This window comes from Passer domesticus, chromosome 25 (assembly GCF_036417665.1).
Source record: "Passer domesticus isolate bPasDom1 chromosome 25, bPasDom1.hap1, whole genome shotgun sequence".
Taxonomy (NCBI): Eukaryota; Metazoa; Chordata; class Aves; order Passeriformes; family Passeridae; genus Passer; species Passer domesticus.
This window is the reverse complement of record NC_087498.1, coordinates 2,103,738-2,122,839: the sequence shown is the minus strand read 5'-3', so window position 1 is coordinate 2,122,839 and position 19,102 is coordinate 2,103,738. Positions and strand designations below refer to the sequence as shown.

At 54.2% G+C, this 19,102-nt stretch overlaps 1 protein-coding gene across 5 annotated transcripts; it reads left to right on the top strand.

The window, feature by feature from the left end:
* The first annotated feature begins 8,249 nt into the window (after positions 1-8,249).
* On the top strand, positions 8,250-18,012 carry KCNA2 (potassium voltage-gated channel subfamily A member 2). 5 transcript variants are annotated; one of them, XM_064398827.1, is made up of 3 exons: positions 8,250-8,562; positions 9,277-9,664; positions 10,416-18,012. In XM_064398827.1, exon 3 carries the CDS (start codon positions 10,498-10,500, stop codon positions 11,995-11,997), a length of 1,500 nt encoding a protein of 499 aa, XP_064254897.1. In that variant the 5' UTR covers positions 8,250-8,562; positions 9,277-9,664; positions 10,416-10,497; the 3' UTR covers positions 11,998-18,012. The 5 variants fall into 5 exon arrangements, with proteins under 5 accessions (XP_064254897.1, XP_064254896.1, XP_064254894.1 ...); XM_064398826.1 differs by having other exon boundaries at positions 10,308-18,012; XM_064398824.1 differs by having other exon boundaries at positions 10,305-18,012.
* The last annotated feature ends 1,090 nt before the right edge of the window (positions 18,013-19,102 follow it).

The following is a 19,102-nucleotide window of genomic DNA, read 5'->3' as shown; positions in this document are numbered from 1 at the left end:
AGTTTTAGAGGGAAGAGAGGCTGCTGGGGCACGGTGTGATTCCAGGGTGGGTGTATCCTGCAAATTCCTGCTGTTTCCTGCTGTTTCCTGCAGTTTCCTGCTGCATGTCCACAGGTTACAAAGGATAAATGGCCCCGGGGCAGTCCCACAGTGTTGGGTGCTCAGAGCCACCCCTGGAGCCAGCCCTGCTGCTGCCGGGGTTAATCACAGAGAAATTCAGCTTAAGTGAGCTCTGGAGGAACCTGGCTGTGCAAGGATGCTCTCTGCTGCCCTTTAGCTCCTGCTTTGCTGTGGCAGAGTGTGGGCATCCCCTGGGAGGGCTGGTGGCTGTGGCAGCTCCAGCAGCACATCCCTGCACAGCGGCGGAGCCGTGCTGTAAATCCTCCCCTTGCTGCCTTGGAATTTCCTGCTTGGGAATGTCCCTGGGAGCCATTTGATGAAGAAATATCGATTCATCCTTCCCTGCTCAGCACCTCAGCAGGGTTTTAATGACCTGTGTCCTGTCCCTCTTTCCAAGCCAGAGCATCCGGATCTTCCAACTGTGACGTTTCCAGGATGCTGCAGAGGGCTCTTCCAGCTTGGAGCCAGGCTCCTACAGGTATTTCCTACTGCCCAAACCACACCTTGCTGAGCAGCCCTTGTCTTGGATACTTCACTTCCCACCTTTTTAGTGGATAGTAATATCCAAGGATCTTCCTTTGTGTTCCAACCAGGCCTGGCATTTTCTACAATGGGTGTTTGTCCATCCCTTTGCTCCCATTTTTATCCATGGGAATGCTGAGGTTGAAATTTCCCCTATGGAATTCTCCTTTACTTAACAGCACCTTGTCCAGGCCTTGTTATTATTCAATTTATTGACAGATTCTTGATTTTGTCTTCCCAGTGCTGCATTTCAAGCCCCTCACTTCACCACGCTGGTCCACAAGCAGCCCCGATCCTGAGGATTTGGGTGGTTCTGCCCTGCTGATATTTGGGAAGGGTGGAAGAGACTTTATTTCCTGTTCTGTGTTACAGTCACCTCTGGGTTTATCCTGACAGCCGGAAAGGAAATATTCCTCTGGCTTCCCAGCACTGTGGAATCACAGGGGGGGACACAGACAGTCATTCCAAGAGTGAAGGGATTTTGGGTGCTCCCAGGACCTTCCCTCAAACACCAGCATTTTAATATTCCACATCCCCAGAGGGTTTGAGCACAAATCAAGGGAACCCTCAGGATCTGAAGCTGCTCTTGCCCCAGCCAAGGCACCAGAACTGGGGGTGATTCCACGGCTCCCAGGGGCGCCTGGTGGGTGCTGCTTGTCTGGGAAAACGTGAGCTGGAAGCAGAGTGTGGGGAGGGGGAGAAGGGGAAGCCGTGGCTTAAAATAGCTCTTTTTGAAAGAAAGGGATGAAAACCTCTTTGAAGAAATGAGGGGAGAGGGGGAGTGTTTCCATGGAAACGGGGAAGTCTGTCTCTTCCCAAAAGAGGGGGTGGGAGATGAAGAAATAGTAAATACAGCAGAGGAATGACGGGGAAGAGGATGCTGCCTGTCAGTGGCATTCCCTTGGATCCCATGGCATTCCCTTGGATCCCATGGCATTCCCTTGGATCCCAGTGGCATTGCCCATGGATCCCAGTGGCATTGCCCATGGATCCCATGGCATTCCCCATGGATCCCAGTGGCATTCCCTTGGATCCCAGTGGCATTCCCTTGGATCCCATGGCATTCCCTTGGATCCCAGTGACATTCCCTTGGATCCCATGGCATTCCCCATGGATCCCAGTGACATTCCCCATGGATCCCAGTGACATTTCCTTGGATCCCATGGCATTCCCCATGGATCCCAGTGACATTCCCTTGGATCCCATGGCATTCCCTTGGATCCCAGTGACATTCCCTTGGATCCCATGGCATTCCCCATGGATCCCAGTGACATTCCCTTGGATCCCAGTGACATTCCCTTGGATCCCATGGCATTGCCCATGGATCCCAGTGACATTCCCTTGGATCCCATGGCATTGCTCATGGATCCCAGTGCCATTCCCCATGGATCCCAGTGGCATTCCCTGTGGGTTCTGGGCAGGGGGCTCTGGGTCCTGGTGGGAGCTGACGGGGCTCTGGCATTGCCTGCCCACACAGCCATGGAAATGTCGCTTTGCATCCTCCCTGTGCCACCTGCACCCTGGATCTGTCACCTGCCCAGGTGACCAGAGAGAGCAGTGACCCAGAGCTGCTGGGGACACCTTCCCAGGGCCAGGCCAGTGCCACCACTGTGGGGCATCTCCAGCTGCTCCTGGCAGGGACAATAAATAATGAGTGTCCCCCAAATGCTTTGGAAATGTACATCAAATCTTGGCTCTTTTCTTCCAGGAATTTTCCACCATGGCACGGCCATTTCCAGGGCAGGCTGCAGGGAAGGGAGCTCTGCTGGGCAGCAGAGATATGGGGGGCTTGGCCACAGGGTGAGGGCAGCTGGGGGCTCTTGGTGACACTGAGGGCAGGCAGAGTGGGCTGGCCTGGCATTTGGCACAGCTCCCAAACTGGCACCATCCACACTTTGGCTGGTGTGGCTCACAGCTTGGCACAGCTCGTAGTTTGGCACGGCTCAGAATCTGGCACAGGCCAGGTTGGGCACAACCCAGGATTTTAACTAAAAGGGTTCGATTTAAATTTGATAAAAGGAAGAAATTCCTCCCTGTGAGGGTGGGGAGGCCCTGGCACAGGGTGCCCAGAGCAGCTGTGGCTGCCCTGGATCCCTGGAAGTGTCCAAGGCCAGGCTGGACAAGGCTTGGAGCAGCCTGGGACAGTGAAGGTGTCCCTGCCATGGCAGGGGGTGGAACTGGATGGTCTTTAAGCTCCCTACCACCCCAAACCATTCTGGGATTTCATGATTTGGCACGGCCATGGAGCTGGCATGTCCTGTAAGAGCCCAGGACTTTGGCCAGCTCTGTGGCCATCCCACTCATGTCTGACACTGCCCCAGTGCCACCATGCCCACAGTGCCACCATGCCCACAGTGCCACCATGCCCACAGTGCCACCGTGCCCAGGCCATGGGGAAGGCACTGCCAGCCTCAGCCCTTGGCTTCTCCTCCCTGCAGCAGCTCTGTGTGGGAGGAGGAGAAGAGGGAAATCATCCTCTCAAAGCACTTTTCCTCCCAGCTTGTTTGCAGTCCTGCAGCTCCCTGGGGAGGGATGAAAGTTTGGGGTGATGGGAACATCTCATCCCACTGCGTGGCTCAGATCTGGCCCCCTCCCAGCACCACCAGACACTGAGACCCACAGGCTCCAAAAATAGTGTCTGCAGGGCTGCTCATCCCATCTGTGCTGTGAGGGAGATGTTTCCACCCTGGCCATCACCTGCATGGGGAGCCAGTCCCAGGGCTGAGGGCTGGAGGGAGTTGTGTCCCAGCAGGGCAGTGCAGAGGGGACCCCGAGGTCACCTACAGCTGCCCCAGGCACAGGAAATCTGTCTGCAGACACTGCTCATCTCCAGCTGAGCTTTGGCCATTTCCAGCAGTGCCATCTCCCCTGCAAGTTTCTTCCATTTCCCCTCAGTCTTCTCTTCCCTAATCTCAAAAACCAGAAGGTTTCACCTTTCGGCCCATCTCCCTGCTCCTCAGTGAGGATCTCCTCAGTTCCTCACCCAACCCCTGGAGTGAGAGAAAAGCCCCCCACAACTGGAGGAAGGAGGATGCTCCATCAGGAGATGGCCATGGGCTGGCCCAGACCTGAGGAAGAAGGAATCAAGGTGTTCATCAGCTCCCCCTCGTCTGGGGGTGCCCCAGCCAGCCCTGGTGTTTGATTGGCATCTTGAGGAGAGGTTTGGGCACATTTGGAGCCCTGGAGCCACTCTGCTCTTGGTCCCTTTGGAGCAGGAGGACAGGGAGGCCAGAGGGACGTGGCTGGGTCCCCTTGGTGAGGACGTGGTGGCCCAGACCAGCTCAGGTGACACCTGCAATAAAGCCCCAGGGGTGCTGGGGGGTCCATCAGGGTGATAGGCCTGTGAGCCCGGGCTCCTTCCAGAGCTGGAATTCCTCACCCCTTGCTGGAAGGAGCCTTCTGATTCCTTTTCCCTTCCTGAATTTGTGAAACCAAGAGGCTTTGGGAGCCTTTTAGCCGGTGTGGCAGGAGCAGCCCTGGTGGGAGACACCCTCCAGGCCAACACCCACCCCAGGCCAGCCCAGCCCCATCAGGGGCAGCCTGGCAGGAAATATTCACTGCCACCCCCAGGACTGAAGCTCTCTGCCTTGTTTTGGTTGGCTACAAGACTTCTATTTAACAAACTGGGTTTTTTTTTCTATTTAACAAACAGCTCCTCTCCAGACCTGCTCTCCAGGCTGCTGGAGCACCTTTGGAGGCAAAGTGACAACTCAGCTTTCCTGCCCAAAGGAGAGCTCAGACTGGAGCCCACAGGAGCTGTTTTTAAAATAATTGGATATTTTATTACCAAAAACACCTTGGAGAATTACAGAGGGATATGTTTACTGTTACCTTTGCAGAGAGGTGATTTTTGCTGTTTTCCCTTCAGCAGTTGTGCCTTTCCAGGGACCAGGAGAACCACAGAGGACCCAGGAGGATCTCCCAGGGTCCAAGAGGTCTCTTCAGAAACCAGGAGATTCTCCCAAGGTTCAGGACATCCTTACAGGTCCAGGAGATCCTCCCAGGATCCAGGAGATTCTCCTGGGGCCCAGGAGGTTCTCCCAGGGACAAGGAGCCCTGCCCAGTGTCTCCTTTTGCTCTGCTCCTCCTTTCCCACATCCCTCCAGGCAAAGCCTGTCCCTTTCCCCATCTCCCAGTGTCAGGGAAGCCTCTCTGACCCATCTCACCAGGGTGATTTGGGGTTCACCAGCAGCACCTGCCATGGCAGAGCAGAGCTGGCTCTGTGGCTCCGTGTCACCGTGTTCCTGTGACATTTTTAGATGTCTCCTGGCACCCCCTCCTCTTGCCACCGCCCCCCGAGGGGGGTGAGGGGGTGCTGGGGGTCCAGGAGCTCCATCGCTGCCGTCAGCAGCGGGTGGGAGGTCGGATGCTTTCCCTGCAGGGTGAATCACAGCCCTGGGAACTCACTCACAGCTTTCACAGCTCCTAAAACGACACAAGGCCCAGTTCTGTCAACACCTTCAGCTGGAAAGCCGTGGCTCACATGGAGATGGGGCTCAGTGCTCTGCCCTGCCCGGCCCCTGGGCTGGGCAGTGCTTGGTCCAGCTTGGATCCCCTTCCCACAATGGCTGTGGGCATTGCCTCCAGCCCTCCAAGCCCCTCTGGCTTTGCAGGAGGGGGCACGGGGTGCCCAGGAGGGACAGCAGAGAGCTGCCATTGTCTGAGGCTGTGCAGGAGGTGTGAAGGTGCTGGCACAGGCTCTGTCCTCTTTGGGGAGCTTGTCCCACGCCTGCCCTGGCTTGGCACATGCAGGTGCCCACCCCGGGTGCCCTGAGCAGTGGGGCTGGCTGTGGGCTGGGCTTTCCAGTGACCCTGGGACTTGAATTCAGCTGCTCTGGATGAGGCCAGGCCTGGGGATAGCCCTGCCCTGTGCCTTTCATCCCTCCCCACAGCACCACTTCTCGGAGCCTCTCCCGGACCCACTGCCAGCAGGACACAGGGGCAAAAAGGGGTGAAAACACATTTTTTGCTATTTGTATTTTGTTATTTTTTGCTGTTTGTGTGGCAAACCCACAGAGGGTTGGAACAGCCATTGGGGGCATCCCTGGGGATAAAGGAAAGAAGGAGAGATCACCCTGGACACAGGATCTCCTGGTTCCTGGAACATCCTCCCACCAAGTGCTTTTCCCAGCACCACGCACGCAGACGGGGCACGAATTCCAGTTTGGGTGTCTATAAAACCCATTGAGACGAGAGAAATAATTCAGGAGGAAATTATTATTTAATAATAACACCGAGCAAAGGCGTCATCTTGTTAAATCCTTGTGAAACAGCCAAGTGGGTGCAGAGCTCAGCTCTTGTGGTTCTCCGAGAGGCTGGGATCCGTCTGGAGCTGTCAGCGCGGCTGGGGGAGGCGGGTGCAGACACAGGGATGATAATAATAGCTCACAATTAGGGTAGTAAATCAGGAGAGAGCATCACTCAATTCAGAGAAATTCCCCTGATTTGCTGGAGACGGGAGTTTGGCTCTTTGCACGGAGCTGGTGCTGTTTGGATGACAGATCCCCCTGGTTCTGCAGAACCTTCACAAGGCGGCAGCAGGAGGAGCACGTTGGAAATTCAGCTCCACTTGAATTGTTCCATGCCCAGCCTCAGTTTCTACATATTGCATAAGGATCAGCCTCGGGCACATCATTTTCTGCATTCAACCCACCCTGGCATGGCCGATCTGCCTCCAGAAAAGGCTAAAATGGTGCAGCTGACATTAAAACCCTCAGCCAGGGTATCCTCCTGCCCAAGGAAACCCACAGTGCAAGGGCTGGTTGTGAAGGATTCCCAGTTTTCCTGTAGGGTTAGACATTAATTTTCAATATTGGGATCTAGCTGGGGCTTGGGAAAATGCAATTTTTGTTTCCAGGTGAAGAGGGGTGTCAGGAGGAGCAGCAGGCTCACATCCCCCAGTGCTGCACCCGCTGTCTGTCTGTCTGTGCCACCCCCTGCTCCAGGCACCTCGGGGAGCTAAAATTCTGTGATTATCCCTACAGTGTCTCCACATCCCCCTGGATGACTGGGTACATTGAGCACCGATTTTCTCAGGTGTTCAGGGTGTTCCAGGCCCTCCATCCTGCCTCAGGGTGTCCCTGGAGAGATCAGTGTTGGCTCTGGTAACTCCATGCAAACCTGACTGCTGCACATGGAAATGGAAATATTTCCCACTGCCCCCTCCAGCACTTGTGCCTTGGGTGCCAGGAGCCTTGTGGGACTTGTTGCTTCCTTGGTGCTCCTTGTGGGGCCATGGGGGGATGGCAGAGTGGGCCAAACCTCATGCCTGAAGGCAGGGATTGATCCATAGGTCTTGTGTGTTGGTATGAGCTTGGCCATCTCCTTCTCCTCATGAAGGGACCTCAGTGAATGCAAAGTGATATAAAATTATTGCTTTTCACATCCTCACCCCAGCCAAGGGCAGCTCCTGCACGTCCAGTCCTGCCCCATCTCCTTCCCCAGAGCTGCAGGGTGTTTCTCCAGCCCCCAGATCTCCCCGAGCAGATCCAGGCTGTTACCAAGAGCTTGGGATGGGTTGGAGCAGCACGAGAGGCAGCACCGTGTATCCAGGGATGTGATTATTCCCCAGTGGTTGAAATCTAGGTCTCCTGCTTGGGAGGAGGGCTGCGGGGGGAGCGGGGCGAAGACGCTCATATTAATCTTATGAATATTCATGGGGGAGCAGAGCTGCCTTCGGAGGTCGGCTCCGGGCTACGAGTTTGGGGGGCTGTAGGTGAGAGGTGCCGGCAGCGGCGGGAGCGGAGCAGCTGCTTGTGCATTCTCCGCATGCCTGACTGCAGAGCCCAGTGTAAGTTGGTGCCTTTTTCTCTCCCCCCCACCCCATCCCTGCATCCTTCCCCCTGTTCCGCTGCTCCCCTGCTCGCACACAGCCTGGCCGGGAGCGGTGCAAAGCGGGGGAGTGGTGCTTCAGTCGCAAACACGACCCCAAATCCTGTGACTCCCGCCCGCAGTGCTCAGTGCGGGCGGAGAGCAAACTGAGGGGCTTTGGGCAAATCCTCACCTCCTCCATCCCCCCCTTCAGCCCCCAAATTTGCATGGATTAACCCTAAAGATGCTTGAGGGCGGGCGGAGGTTGTTTGCCAGGACAAGCAGCGATGGGAAGAGAGTAGGAGAAACTGAGTGTTGGGATGGGTGATGTCAAGTGAGACGATGCCGTAAAACCCTCCCCGCCAAGCACCGAGCATCAGCGCTTGGATCTGGAGTCGGAGGAAGAAGCCCAGAGCCCGTGCCAAATAAAAATCAACATGTTAAATAAAAACAAAGTAAATTTCTGTGCTGTTAAACAAATCTGGGGTGTTTGGGGAAGGGAGAAAGGGGAGGAGAGAGTCTACGGGCAGGAGGAAAACGGCATGTTTATTAAAAAAAAACCCCAAAACATTGAAGGCTGGTTGATCTTTGGTGAGATGGAGGTTTGTGGCTGCCAGATCTTTCCTGCAGCAGCAGGAGGATGTTGTTTGTGGTGTTCTGGCGTGATGCTCAGAGGAGGCAGGGAAGGTCAAATCCAGCTGAACTCCTTGGTGAGTCGCTGGGGAGCGAGTGGTGGGGAGAAAATGCAGGAAAAGGATAAAAACTGGGACAAACGCGACCTCCTCTCCTCTGGGCCTGGCAGAAAAGGGTTAAGAGAAGCGGTTGAATGCTGCAAGCCTCGTCAGGGTTGTACTATTTTTTCTAGTGCATAAGGAGAAGGGAGAGGAGGGTTGCACGGAAAAGGGAAATTTCCAAGAAAAGAGGGATCTGCGGCAATATCTGCACCTCGGGGGATGAAGAGAGGAACCAACAGGCATAAATGGCCTGGAGATGGCTGAAATCTTTGCCGAGGAGATTGGGACTGCGGGGATATTTTCCACCTGCCTCCCCTGCCCGGTTCTGTAATCCTGGCTCAAAGTAGACAAGTCGAGTTGGAGCTGAAGAAGGGAGGTTAGAGGGGTTTTTATTTCATTTGGGAGGGGGAAAAAAAAAGAGGCAAAAAATGAGAGGCTGGTTGGCCCTCTCCGGGCTGAGCATCTCCACGGTGCGAGGCAATGCAGGATGATCCAGGGCAGCGCTCGTCGGGAGCAGGGATGCTGAGGACCCGGCGCCCACCGGGGACATGAGCCTCAACATCCCCAGCAGAAATTTCACCCACCGGAGTCCAGTTCCCGCGGGGGTGGGTCGGCCGGGGGGCTGGCTCTCGGGAGCATGGGGAGGGTGGATGCAGGTCCCGCTGCTCGGAGCATCACCGGGGGCTGGTGGCCTTGGCGGGGGCGCAGCCGGGGACCGGCGGGGGGCTCGCTCCGGTGGCTGAACCTCCCGAGCCACCGGGGGACGCGACGCAATGGCCGCGGCTGCTGTGCCCGGTGGGTGCCACCGACTCGGGGACCTTCGGTGGCTTTGCAGAGCCTCGGCTGCCGGGGGGGCTGCGTCGCTGCCCCCCCGCTCGTCCGGCTGGCACGGGCTCGGCGGGCCCCGCCGGGCTGAGCGGGGCGCAGGGACGCGGCGCTCGGGTTTTTTCCGCCCTCGCCTCGCTGGTGTTGCAGTGCGGGCTGGGCGGGCGGCCGGCGGCCGGGGAGCGCCGTGCCCCGAGCAGCCGCGGCTTTGCGGATGCTCCTTGCGAGCCCCCACAGCTTGCTACCTTCTCGGTGTTTTTTCCAGGCGATGCCACACCTCCCGAGGACACTGGGGACATCGGGTTTTGCTGAGCTTAGCAGCTTTTCGCCGTCTTACCGAAGGCATCAGACAGACGCTCATCTGCCCTGAAGTGCAGATCTGCAACAGCTCCCGGGAAGACTCTGTCTCTCTGTCTCTCTGTCTCTCTTTCTCTCTCTCTCCAGTCCAAACCATTACAAGACCTGACTTCCACCATCTGGGAATCTAACCCCTCTTATGCCCCTTCTCCTTTTTCTGCGATGACTCACCATTATTTTTAACTTTGAAGAGAGAGGAAATTATGGGGATCTTGGAAGCCTGTATTTCTCTCTAGGATTTCCCCAGGGTCAGATAATCGGTGTTACTAAGAGACACTAAGATTTGGCTTCTCCAGGTAATGTGATTTGTTTTCTGTGTGCCATGGTGGTTTGCAGAGAATGACAGGAGCCGGGACAGCAGCGCTCGAGGAGGGGGACTGCGGTGGTCCGCGGGGCAGCTGCAGCCGCCGGCTCCACATTCCGGCAGCCGCAGAGCTCGGCTGCAGGCAGGGAGGGCAGCATGTCACCAGGGAAAGAGGATTGGGAAGGTGTTAAACTTAAAAGCGGAGCTGGAGCTTTCCTGGAGGGTAGATTGCCTGAGATCGCACGGTTAAATATTAATTAACCCTTAGCTGCATGCCTGGAAATGAGCTGAGCCCAGCACCCCGCGGGGTCCTCTCGCCACTTCAGGGCTGGATGGGGTTATTTTTCTTCCTTCCTTTCTCTTCCCTTCCCCCTCTTTATTTTTTTTAACCGGAATTTTTATTTTTAGCCAAAAAATAAGCCCTGGTTTACCAATGCCAGTTTTTCCACGCTGGTTTTGAACAGGTGATGGTTCCTCAGGTGTTTCCTCTGTTCCACCTAACGGGTTTAGATGGGAGTTGTTGAACTCTGTCCCAAGGAAGGCAAATTAACCCCTCCAGGAAGGGGATAGACGTGCTAGAGAAGGGATCTGCTCTCCTCCCACCAACTTTATTCCATCTCTCTCTTTCTCAGCAGGGGCGATTTTCTTTCTTCTTCTTCTTTTTTTTTTTTTCCTCTATTTTTATCTCATCCCTTCGCCTTTTCATGAGACTCTTCCAAACCTACGTACCTGTCCTTCTGCAGGATAGTAGCCCTGCCCTGAACCCGATCCCACCACCGGGCGCTGGGAAGAGTTTAGCATAAGGATTTCTTTTAAAGCCCAATAATGACAGTTGCCACTGGAGATCCTGCAGATGAAGCTGCAGCTCTTCCCGGTCACCCGCAGGACACGTACAACCCTGAGACCGACCATGAGTGCTGTGAGAGGGTGGTCATTAACATCTCGGGGCTGCGCTTCGAGACGCAGCTCAAGACACTCGCCCAGTTTCCAGAGACCTTGCTAGGGGATCCTAAAAAGAGGATGAGATATTTCGACCCTCTCCGGAACGAGTATTTCTTTGACCGGAACAGGCCCAGCTTCGATGCCATTTTGTACTATTACCAGTCCGGGGGCAGGTTGCGGCGGCCGGTGAACGTGCCCTTGGACATCTTCTCCGAAGAGATCCGCTTCTATGAACTGGGGGAAGAGGCCATGGAGATGTTTCGGGAGGATGAAGGCTACATCAAGGAAGAGGAGAGGCCGCTGCCTGAGAACGAGTTTCAGAGACAAGTGTGGTTGCTCTTCGAGTACCCCGAGAGCTCAGGCCCTGCCAGGATTATAGCTATTGTCTCTGTCATGGTGATTTTAATCTCCATCGTCAGCTTTTGCCTGGAAACGTTGCCCATTTTTCGGGATGAGAATGAAGACATGCACGGTAGCGGGCTGAGCCATCCCCCCTACTCCAACAGCAGCATGGGGTACCAGCAGTCCACTTCTTTCACAGACCCCTTCTTCATCGTGGAGACACTTTGCATCATCTGGTTCTCCTTCGAGTTCTTGGTGAGGTTTTTCGCCTGCCCCAGCAAGGCTGGTTTTTTTACCAACATCATGAACATTATAGACATTGTAGCCATCATTCCCTATTTCATCACCTTAGGGACGGAGCTGGCCGAGAAGCCAGAGGATGGCCAGCAGGGCCAGCAAGCCATGTCCTTGGCCATCCTCAGAGTCATCCGCTTGGTGCGGGTCTTCAGGATCTTCAAGCTCTCCCGGCACTCCAAGGGGCTGCAGATCCTGGGACAGACTCTCAAGGCCAGCATGCGGGAGCTGGGCCTCTTGATATTTTTCCTCTTCATCGGCGTCATCCTCTTCTCCAGCGCCGTCTACTTTGCCGAGGCCGACGAGAGCGAGTCCCAGTTCCCGAGCATCCCCGATGCCTTCTGGTGGGCTGTGGTTTCCATGACGACTGTTGGCTACGGAGACATGGTCCCCACCACCATCGGGGGGAAAATAGTGGGTTCCTTGTGTGCCATCGCTGGCGTATTAACGATTGCCTTACCAGTGCCCGTCATAGTGTCTAACTTCAATTACTTCTACCACCGGGAGACCGAGGGAGAGGAGCAGGCTCAATATTTGCAAGTAACCAGCTGCCCAAAGATCCCCTCTTCCCCTGACCTAAAGAAAAGCAGAAGTGCCTCTACTATTAGTAAGTCTGATTATATGGAGATCCAGGAAGGTGTAAACAATAGCAATGAGGATTTTAGGGAGGAGAACTTGAAGACAGCCAATTGCACCCTAGCTAACACAAACTATGTGAATATCACCAAAATGCTAACCGATGTCTAGTCGCTAAAATCTAGTCCCGTATTTAAAGCTGAAGTGGAACAATTGCAGATATTGAGTGCTGCTCCGCATTGTAGTTAATACAGTATTTTCTACGGTGTATATTTGGTTCTGCATGGGAAGCAATAGCTGTGTAAGTGACTTTTAACCTTTGATTTCTGCACCGAATAAGCGTCCGTGCAAAAAAACCCAACAAATCCAAACCATTTTGTTGCACTTCTCCCATCCCAGGCTCGTGGGTTTCCAAAGATACGGAGGGGACGGGCACTTCCAGCAGCGGGATGGGGATGGAAGGGACAAACCCTGGTCCCTGCCCTGGGTGACAGCCAGCTCCCGGGCACAGGGAACAGCTGGCAAAGGTCAGGCAGGACCTCCTGGAGGGCGGCTGCAGGCGTGGGGCCGGGCTGCTGGAGGGCTCGGTGCCTGCCCCGGGGAAGCCGAGCGCGAACGCGGCGCCCGGCTCGTGTTTCATAACTGAAAATGCTGCATGCTGCAACAGTTTCAGCCACTGCAGTGTGCCAGTGTGAGGCCCAGGGGAGGGATAATTAGTGTGACGGCACATTATTTATTAAGTCTTAAATTTTCTATGCCAGGCATCGGGAGGGACGAGTAAATAAATCAAGAGCTTGGAATTTATTTATTTATTTAGGTGACACTTCCATCATCAATATTTCCAGGATCACCAAAGACACCTCCACTGACACATTGAAAATGAGTTGGAAAAAGCATCTTTTTTTATATCTATATATAAAACTGGAGCAACTATGCTGTGGCCTATAATATATTTATACTGCAGTGAAATTTAACCAGTAATACAGTACAGCTGCATGGATATTCGTTGCATGAATCTGAATATTTAATACACACACAAATATATATTTTCTTAGTAGACTATACAGTATTCATGTTTATAGTGTTTATAGATTCTCCGGTGGCTCGAAGGAGATTCATGGGAATTCAAAAATCTCCATTATAGTTAAAAACCGGATGGGGAAGGCGTGTGCTGACAACAGTTGGATAGATAACAGTGCAAAGCCTGAGAGATAATGAGGCAAAGCCTGAGTGTCCGAGCATCCAGACACGAGAGCTGACGAATGCAAGCCAGGGAAGGTGAGCTGAAAGTTAAACACCTGCGCTCATTATGGGGCGAGTAATTAGTCATTAATCGTGGTGTCAGGAGCAGAAACCACGGCAGATCGGAGAGGGCGCGAGGAGCAGGTGGAATAGCAGGTTCCAGCCCTCCTGACTTGTTTGTTCAGCAGTTTTCAGCCGTTCCCATAGAATTCCTGTGTGTGTGTGTGTATAGATATTTGGAGAGCGACTACAGGGCCGAATCCTCAGCAAACAGAGCTCCTGGGGTGTCAAGGGTGTCCCAGCTTAGGGCTGCTGGGATGGTGGACATGGGCTGGAGCAGGGTGGCCTGGAGCCCGTGGGGTCACCAGGGCAAGGTGTGTTTTGGGCTTGAAAGCTCCTTCTCAACCCCCTCAGGGCTGGGTTTGTTCCTTTGTGATGGAGTGGGCCGGTGCTGAGGTGGCCTGGATCTGAGCTGGCACCTCTGAGCCTTTGCTTTGCCTTCTTCAGGGTGTTAAGAGCAGTGGGTCAAGGTGCAGAGAGCCTGAGGTTCTCTCTCTTCTTCATCCCTGGTTATCTGGGGATGGGAGAGAGCTGTTGGTCCATGGGGAATCTCACCTGCTTTCCCCATCCCTGTGTGGGTTTGTTTGTGTTTTCCCCATCGCTGACAATCCTCAGGGAGAGGTGCCTTGTTCCTCTTCCAGGCCAGGGGAGACAGAGGAAAATCTCTGCCAAGGTCACGGTTGAGCAAAGCCTCCCTGAGCTGTGGAACAGGGTTCAGTCAGGGTGAATTTGGGCTGAACTGGGGCGTGATCAGCCCTGAAACATTGCATGAAGGATGAGCACAAGGAGCTTGGGGAGGGCTCAGCCAGACCCTTCCTTCCTCAGAGAGGAAACCCCTGCTCCTGACAATAATCCAACTGGTGCTAAAGTATCTACAGCAATGCTCCAAATGCCACTCCAGAGCAGCATCCATCTTGTGCTGATGGGGCTCCACTTGGCCAGGTGGAATCACTCCTCAGTTTATTTGGTTGATTGATTGATTGAGGTTTGGCTGTAATTAATTCCAAGTGTCCATGATTGTGCATGGCAGTCCCTGCTCCTGTGTGGGGCAGAGGACCAGCAGCATCCCTGTTCTGATCCCTGTTCAGGGGTGCTCAGGTCCCCAGCCTGTCCTTAACTGGATCTCGTTATACTGGGAGTCCTGCACTCCACTTTGCTGAGGCAGCCGGGGAATGGGAGACCCTGAGGCCCCTTCATGCACGCACACAAAAAAGCCAACACAACCAAAAGCAATAAATCCTGAGTTCTGAAGCTCATCCTGTTGGATGGGACAGGGCTGGTGAGAGTCCCTGGCTCGGGCACCATTCCCAGGGTGCTCGGCCAACTTCCATGGACCCGGCTCCTGGTGGCTCTGTGGGGACAGGGGCTGGCACAGGGGAGCTGCCTGCTGTGCTGGGATCCTCTGGGTGCCCTTAGCACCAGGTGATCCCATTCCTGGTCAGGGTTGAGGTGTTTTGCCGGTGGTTTTGCTGCAGGTTCTTTGGAGGATGCTGGCACTTGGTGGGACTTTGAGAAGTGTCTGGTTGTTGAACACCCACCGTGGGCTTGGGATGGTTTGGAGCAGTGCTGGCCAAAGCTTTGGGTGTGTTGTGGTGGTTTGGTGAGGAGGAAGGTGAGGTTTTCCTTTGGTCATGTGGGATTTTGGGCACGGTGCTCCTGGGGGCTTTCCAGGGCCAGGCAGGAGAGGAGAGCGGATCTGTGAGCAGGATCCAAACATCCAAACCCAATCTCCAGCCTGGGGAGTCCTGGCCACCTTGGGAAGCTCCACAGCCACCCAGCAGGGCCAAATGGGGATGAAGAGCAAGAGGCCACGCTGCTGTTGTCACTGACGTGAGGTGATGACTGTCCCCACGGCAGGGCCAGCACAGCCAGTCCCTTCCTTGGGACAGACCTGGCACCTCCTGCCCCGACCCTGGCAGATGTTCCTGGGGAAATGAGCCCTCATGGGAGAGCTCTGGGCTGCCCTTGTGTGGGGCACAGGGAAAACGCCCAGGCTCGGTGCTCAGCTGCTGGGCTCAGGGTGGGTGAAGGCCATGGCTCAGAGGGATCCGTGGCTGCACACAGCAGAGGGGTCCAGACTTCTGCCTCGCACAGAAATGGTTCCCCTACAGCTTTTAATGGGATTTGTGCCTGCAGGTCGGAGCTCTAGTGCTATTTCTAGCTTTGCTTCTGACTCACTGATGTGATCTTGAACCAGTTTTTCAGGAGGAGACTGTGATATTTTTTCTCTTTTTTTAAAAATATTTTTTTTCTTAAGGAATGTGGTTTGAGAGAGTCTGGGCCTGTTTCTGTGGAGATGTTGAGCATCCCCATCTCCTCCTGACTCTGAAAGGTGCAAAAATGAGCTGCAAAGTGGCTCAGACTGAGGATGCTAAATTAGGGATTGGGAAAGGGGATGGTCCCATAGCTGTGTTAGAGTTCATCAGGCCCCTAAACAGAGGTAGTCTGGGTCCTTTCCTCCTCCTGAGGAGCCACTTCCCTCCCTCCAGGCCTGGAATGGAAGCCTGGAACTCTCTGGTCTGTGGAGGTGCTCCTGCCTTGGCACCCGGAGGAGGCAGCGCCTCTATTTTAGTTTGAGCCACTGTGCCACGGTTCTGGAGAGATGGAAAGCTGTGATTGCAGAGCGGGCTGTCTTCTAACACCCAACCTCGTGCCCAAGCCTGCAGGCAGCCCATCAGCCCTTTCAAATCTTCCAGAATATCTGCTGGGGGCAATGGGGTGAGGCTCGTGTACCAGCTGGATGCCACCAAGTGATTAGGAAAAAATGATCTCTCTGGAGCACGATGTTTTATTGGGAAAATTAATCCCTGCAGTGACTGTGTCAAAGTCCTACAGATCTGAGTGCTGAGCTATAAGAAGAAAAGGATCTCTGGATTGGCGTTATGAGAGTGTGGCACGTGGGTGTATAAATATGGGCATATTTGTGCATAAATACACAGAAGGAGAGAAAAAGACAGAGGAGGAGGAGGTATTTCAGGAAGGACCTTGCTTTGTTATTAGATAATTCCTGGGTCAGCCCTTGAAACTGCTGCCAAAGCCTTGTAGCTTTTCCAGAGCTTGCAATATCCTTGGGGATGGATCCAAGGGAAGGAGATCTGGATCTTGCCTTGGGAGTGGAAGCATCCTGAGGGGCTGGTGGCAGCCAGCTCCTCACACCCCTCTGCACACAGCAGCTTTGCAGTGTCTCTGTTCCCAGCCCCAAGTCCCAGCTGTGCCAGTCACAACCATCTCTGTGACTGGGCCAGCAACGCCCAGCAGGGTTGAAGGGATTTGGTTGAGATGCAGGTGCTGTGCTGCACCGAGTGGCCTTTGGGGTTATTGTTTGTAATGGTTGGGGTTTAAGTCTCCTAAACTCTGGTTAATTTTGGTCCCAGTGTGGTGGCTGCTGGAGGCAGGGTGGTGTTATCACAGAATCCTGGAGTTATCACAGAATCCTGGAATGGTTTGGGTTGGAGGGACCTCAAAGCTCACCCTGTTCCACCCCCTGCCATGGACAGGCACACTTTCCACTAGAGCAGGCTGCTCCAAGCCCTGTCCAGCCTGGCCTTGGAACCTTTTCTCAAGACCTTTCCCCTGAGACCTCATCCCGAGGTCTACATCCTTGGGGGTGGCCATCCATGGGAGTTTCCATGGTGGGTCACTCATGGGAGCTGCTCAGTCTGCTGCAGGGGTGAAGTGGGCCGAGGAAAGAAGGAGTCAGCCCCAAACCATTTTGGTTTGCACCCAAATGAAGGCTGTGGCTCTTTCCTCAGCCCCCTGGTAGCATTTGACCTTCTCCACGTGGCACATCCCTTGGTCTCTCCTGTTGGGGACCAGCTGCTGCCCCTGCCAGGAGCCCCAAGGGGGGACAAGGGCTGCCCCCAAGCACTGGCCACTGCTCTGCCCCTCCCCAGCCCTGTCAGCACCCCTGGCCTCGGTGTCCCCGTGATGTTTCTGTATTTGGCTGCCCAAAATTCACCCCCTGCTCAGAAATGGGTGCTCCATCCTGCTCCCATCACGAGGAGAGGGCCCAGCCCAGGGGTGAAGCAGCCCTGGGAGCACAGCACTGATTTACACCCGGGGACAGGATCCCCCAGCCCAGTTATGCATGATGAGAGATAAATCCCTAATTCATGTTTCTCCTCCAGAGAGGGGACGGTTTGGCTTCTAGGAGCTGCTGGACATTGTGTAACCACGCCAGGTCCACGCACATGGACACACCACATCCTCTCCCCAGCCCTGCCTGGCTGTCCTGAGCTTGGGGTTGGTCTTCTGGGGTTTGTTTCTTTGATTATTATTATTTTTTAATTTTTTCTGCTGCCTATAAGATGTAATTATCCATTTGCACTTGCTCCCTCACTGTTTGAGACTGTGCTCTTGTCCTCCAATGTCGTCCCCGAAGCACAAGGGGAAAAAATGGGTATTGGATCAACCCTGCATGTGGTGCCTAATTTGAGCAAATCAATAGGAAGAGGAAATCCAAGAAGGACTCATCCTAAGGATGCTGGAGCTGAACGTTTTGTTTCCATGGTTACGGGAGAAATGGGACCAGGAATGGAGAGAGGCCTATAAACTGTTAAAGGAGGACTCGTGGGAATTTCAAGTCATTTAACCATGCATTTGCTAGACACAACTTTAGACACCAGCTGGATCTGAATTGCACAGTGTTTATAGAAACTCCTGCTTTATTGACGGCTGGGGGGGCGTGGGAAGGGGCTGGGGGCCCCCCAGTCAATAAGGCTGCCCGTTGTAAATAGGTATACAGAGCTGTGTACATACACATCCAAATGAGCATTTGCTGTCTGGTTTATCATCAGTGTATATAATTTATTCTTCACAGAGTATCACAATTTTTGTAAATATCGGCACTAATTAAGAGAAAATAAATATGTATATTATTGAGGAGTTCTTTTGATATCAGTTCTGTGGAGGGTGGGAGAGGAAAAGGACAAGTAATTCTGTTTTTCACGTGTTTTTTTCTACAACTAAACCCTCTGTGAGAAGAGAAAGAAACAGCCTGTACCAGGGGAAATCAGTTTGTGCTCCACCATCAGCCTGCAGGGGCAGAGTCCCAAAAACCCCTGGGAGGAGGAGCTGATGGGTCTTGGTAATGTTTACAGCATTCCTAAGGGATTTGCTCCAAAAAAGTTCCAGCAGCGACGCCAGCAGAGGGGAAGGAGCTGGAACCTGGGCCAAGCTCACGTTCCCCGTGGCTCCCCACTCCTCCAGCCTGGATATCTGGCACATCCATGCAGGTAACAGGGCCTGGGTGGGGTGGGGGGTCAGATGGCTCTTGGAGAGCTTGAGGGCACCCAGTGGATGGTTTTGGAAAGCAGGTGATCCCTCTGGGAAGGGGGAAAAGCAAACAGGCAGGGACGGTGCTGGCAGCACAGCATCTGTGGGGTGGAATCCGTGGAGATGTGTCCTGCTAGGATCTCTGGGAGGAAATGGGATGGGATCCCTGGGATGGCTTCAGCTTGCAGAGGTTCCTCCATCCCCAGGGAACAACTGCAACAATATTTTCTCTTGCTGTTTCAAGCACTTTGGGGCAGGGAAGGTGCTTGGGGCACTTGGTTCTTGTGGTTTGGGGTTTTCTTGGTGGCTTTCACAGCTGTGGCTGCTCTGAGCTTCCCTCCTCACGGGCAGAACCCACTCTGTGTGCAGAGGATGGAGGGGAAACACAAGGAGAGCAAAGAGATTCTCCTTCTGCCATGATGGGGAGGCCCTGCTCGGCTCGGGGATGTGACACCACCTGGCAACCCAAGGGTTAGTGCCAAACCTCCTTCTCAACCACCCCACACTGCTCCTACTGCTCATGGAGGAGCCCCTGTGTGGGCTCAGGGCCAAGCCTTGGCTTCAAGTGTCACCAAGGGGGTGTCATGTCCCATTCCGTGCCTCAGTTTCCCTGTCTGTAACATAGTTTGCTAAGCTGGACCCAGAAAATTGCAAATGTTAATTTGATATTAGTAAAAATGCAGAAATGTGTGGCTGAACC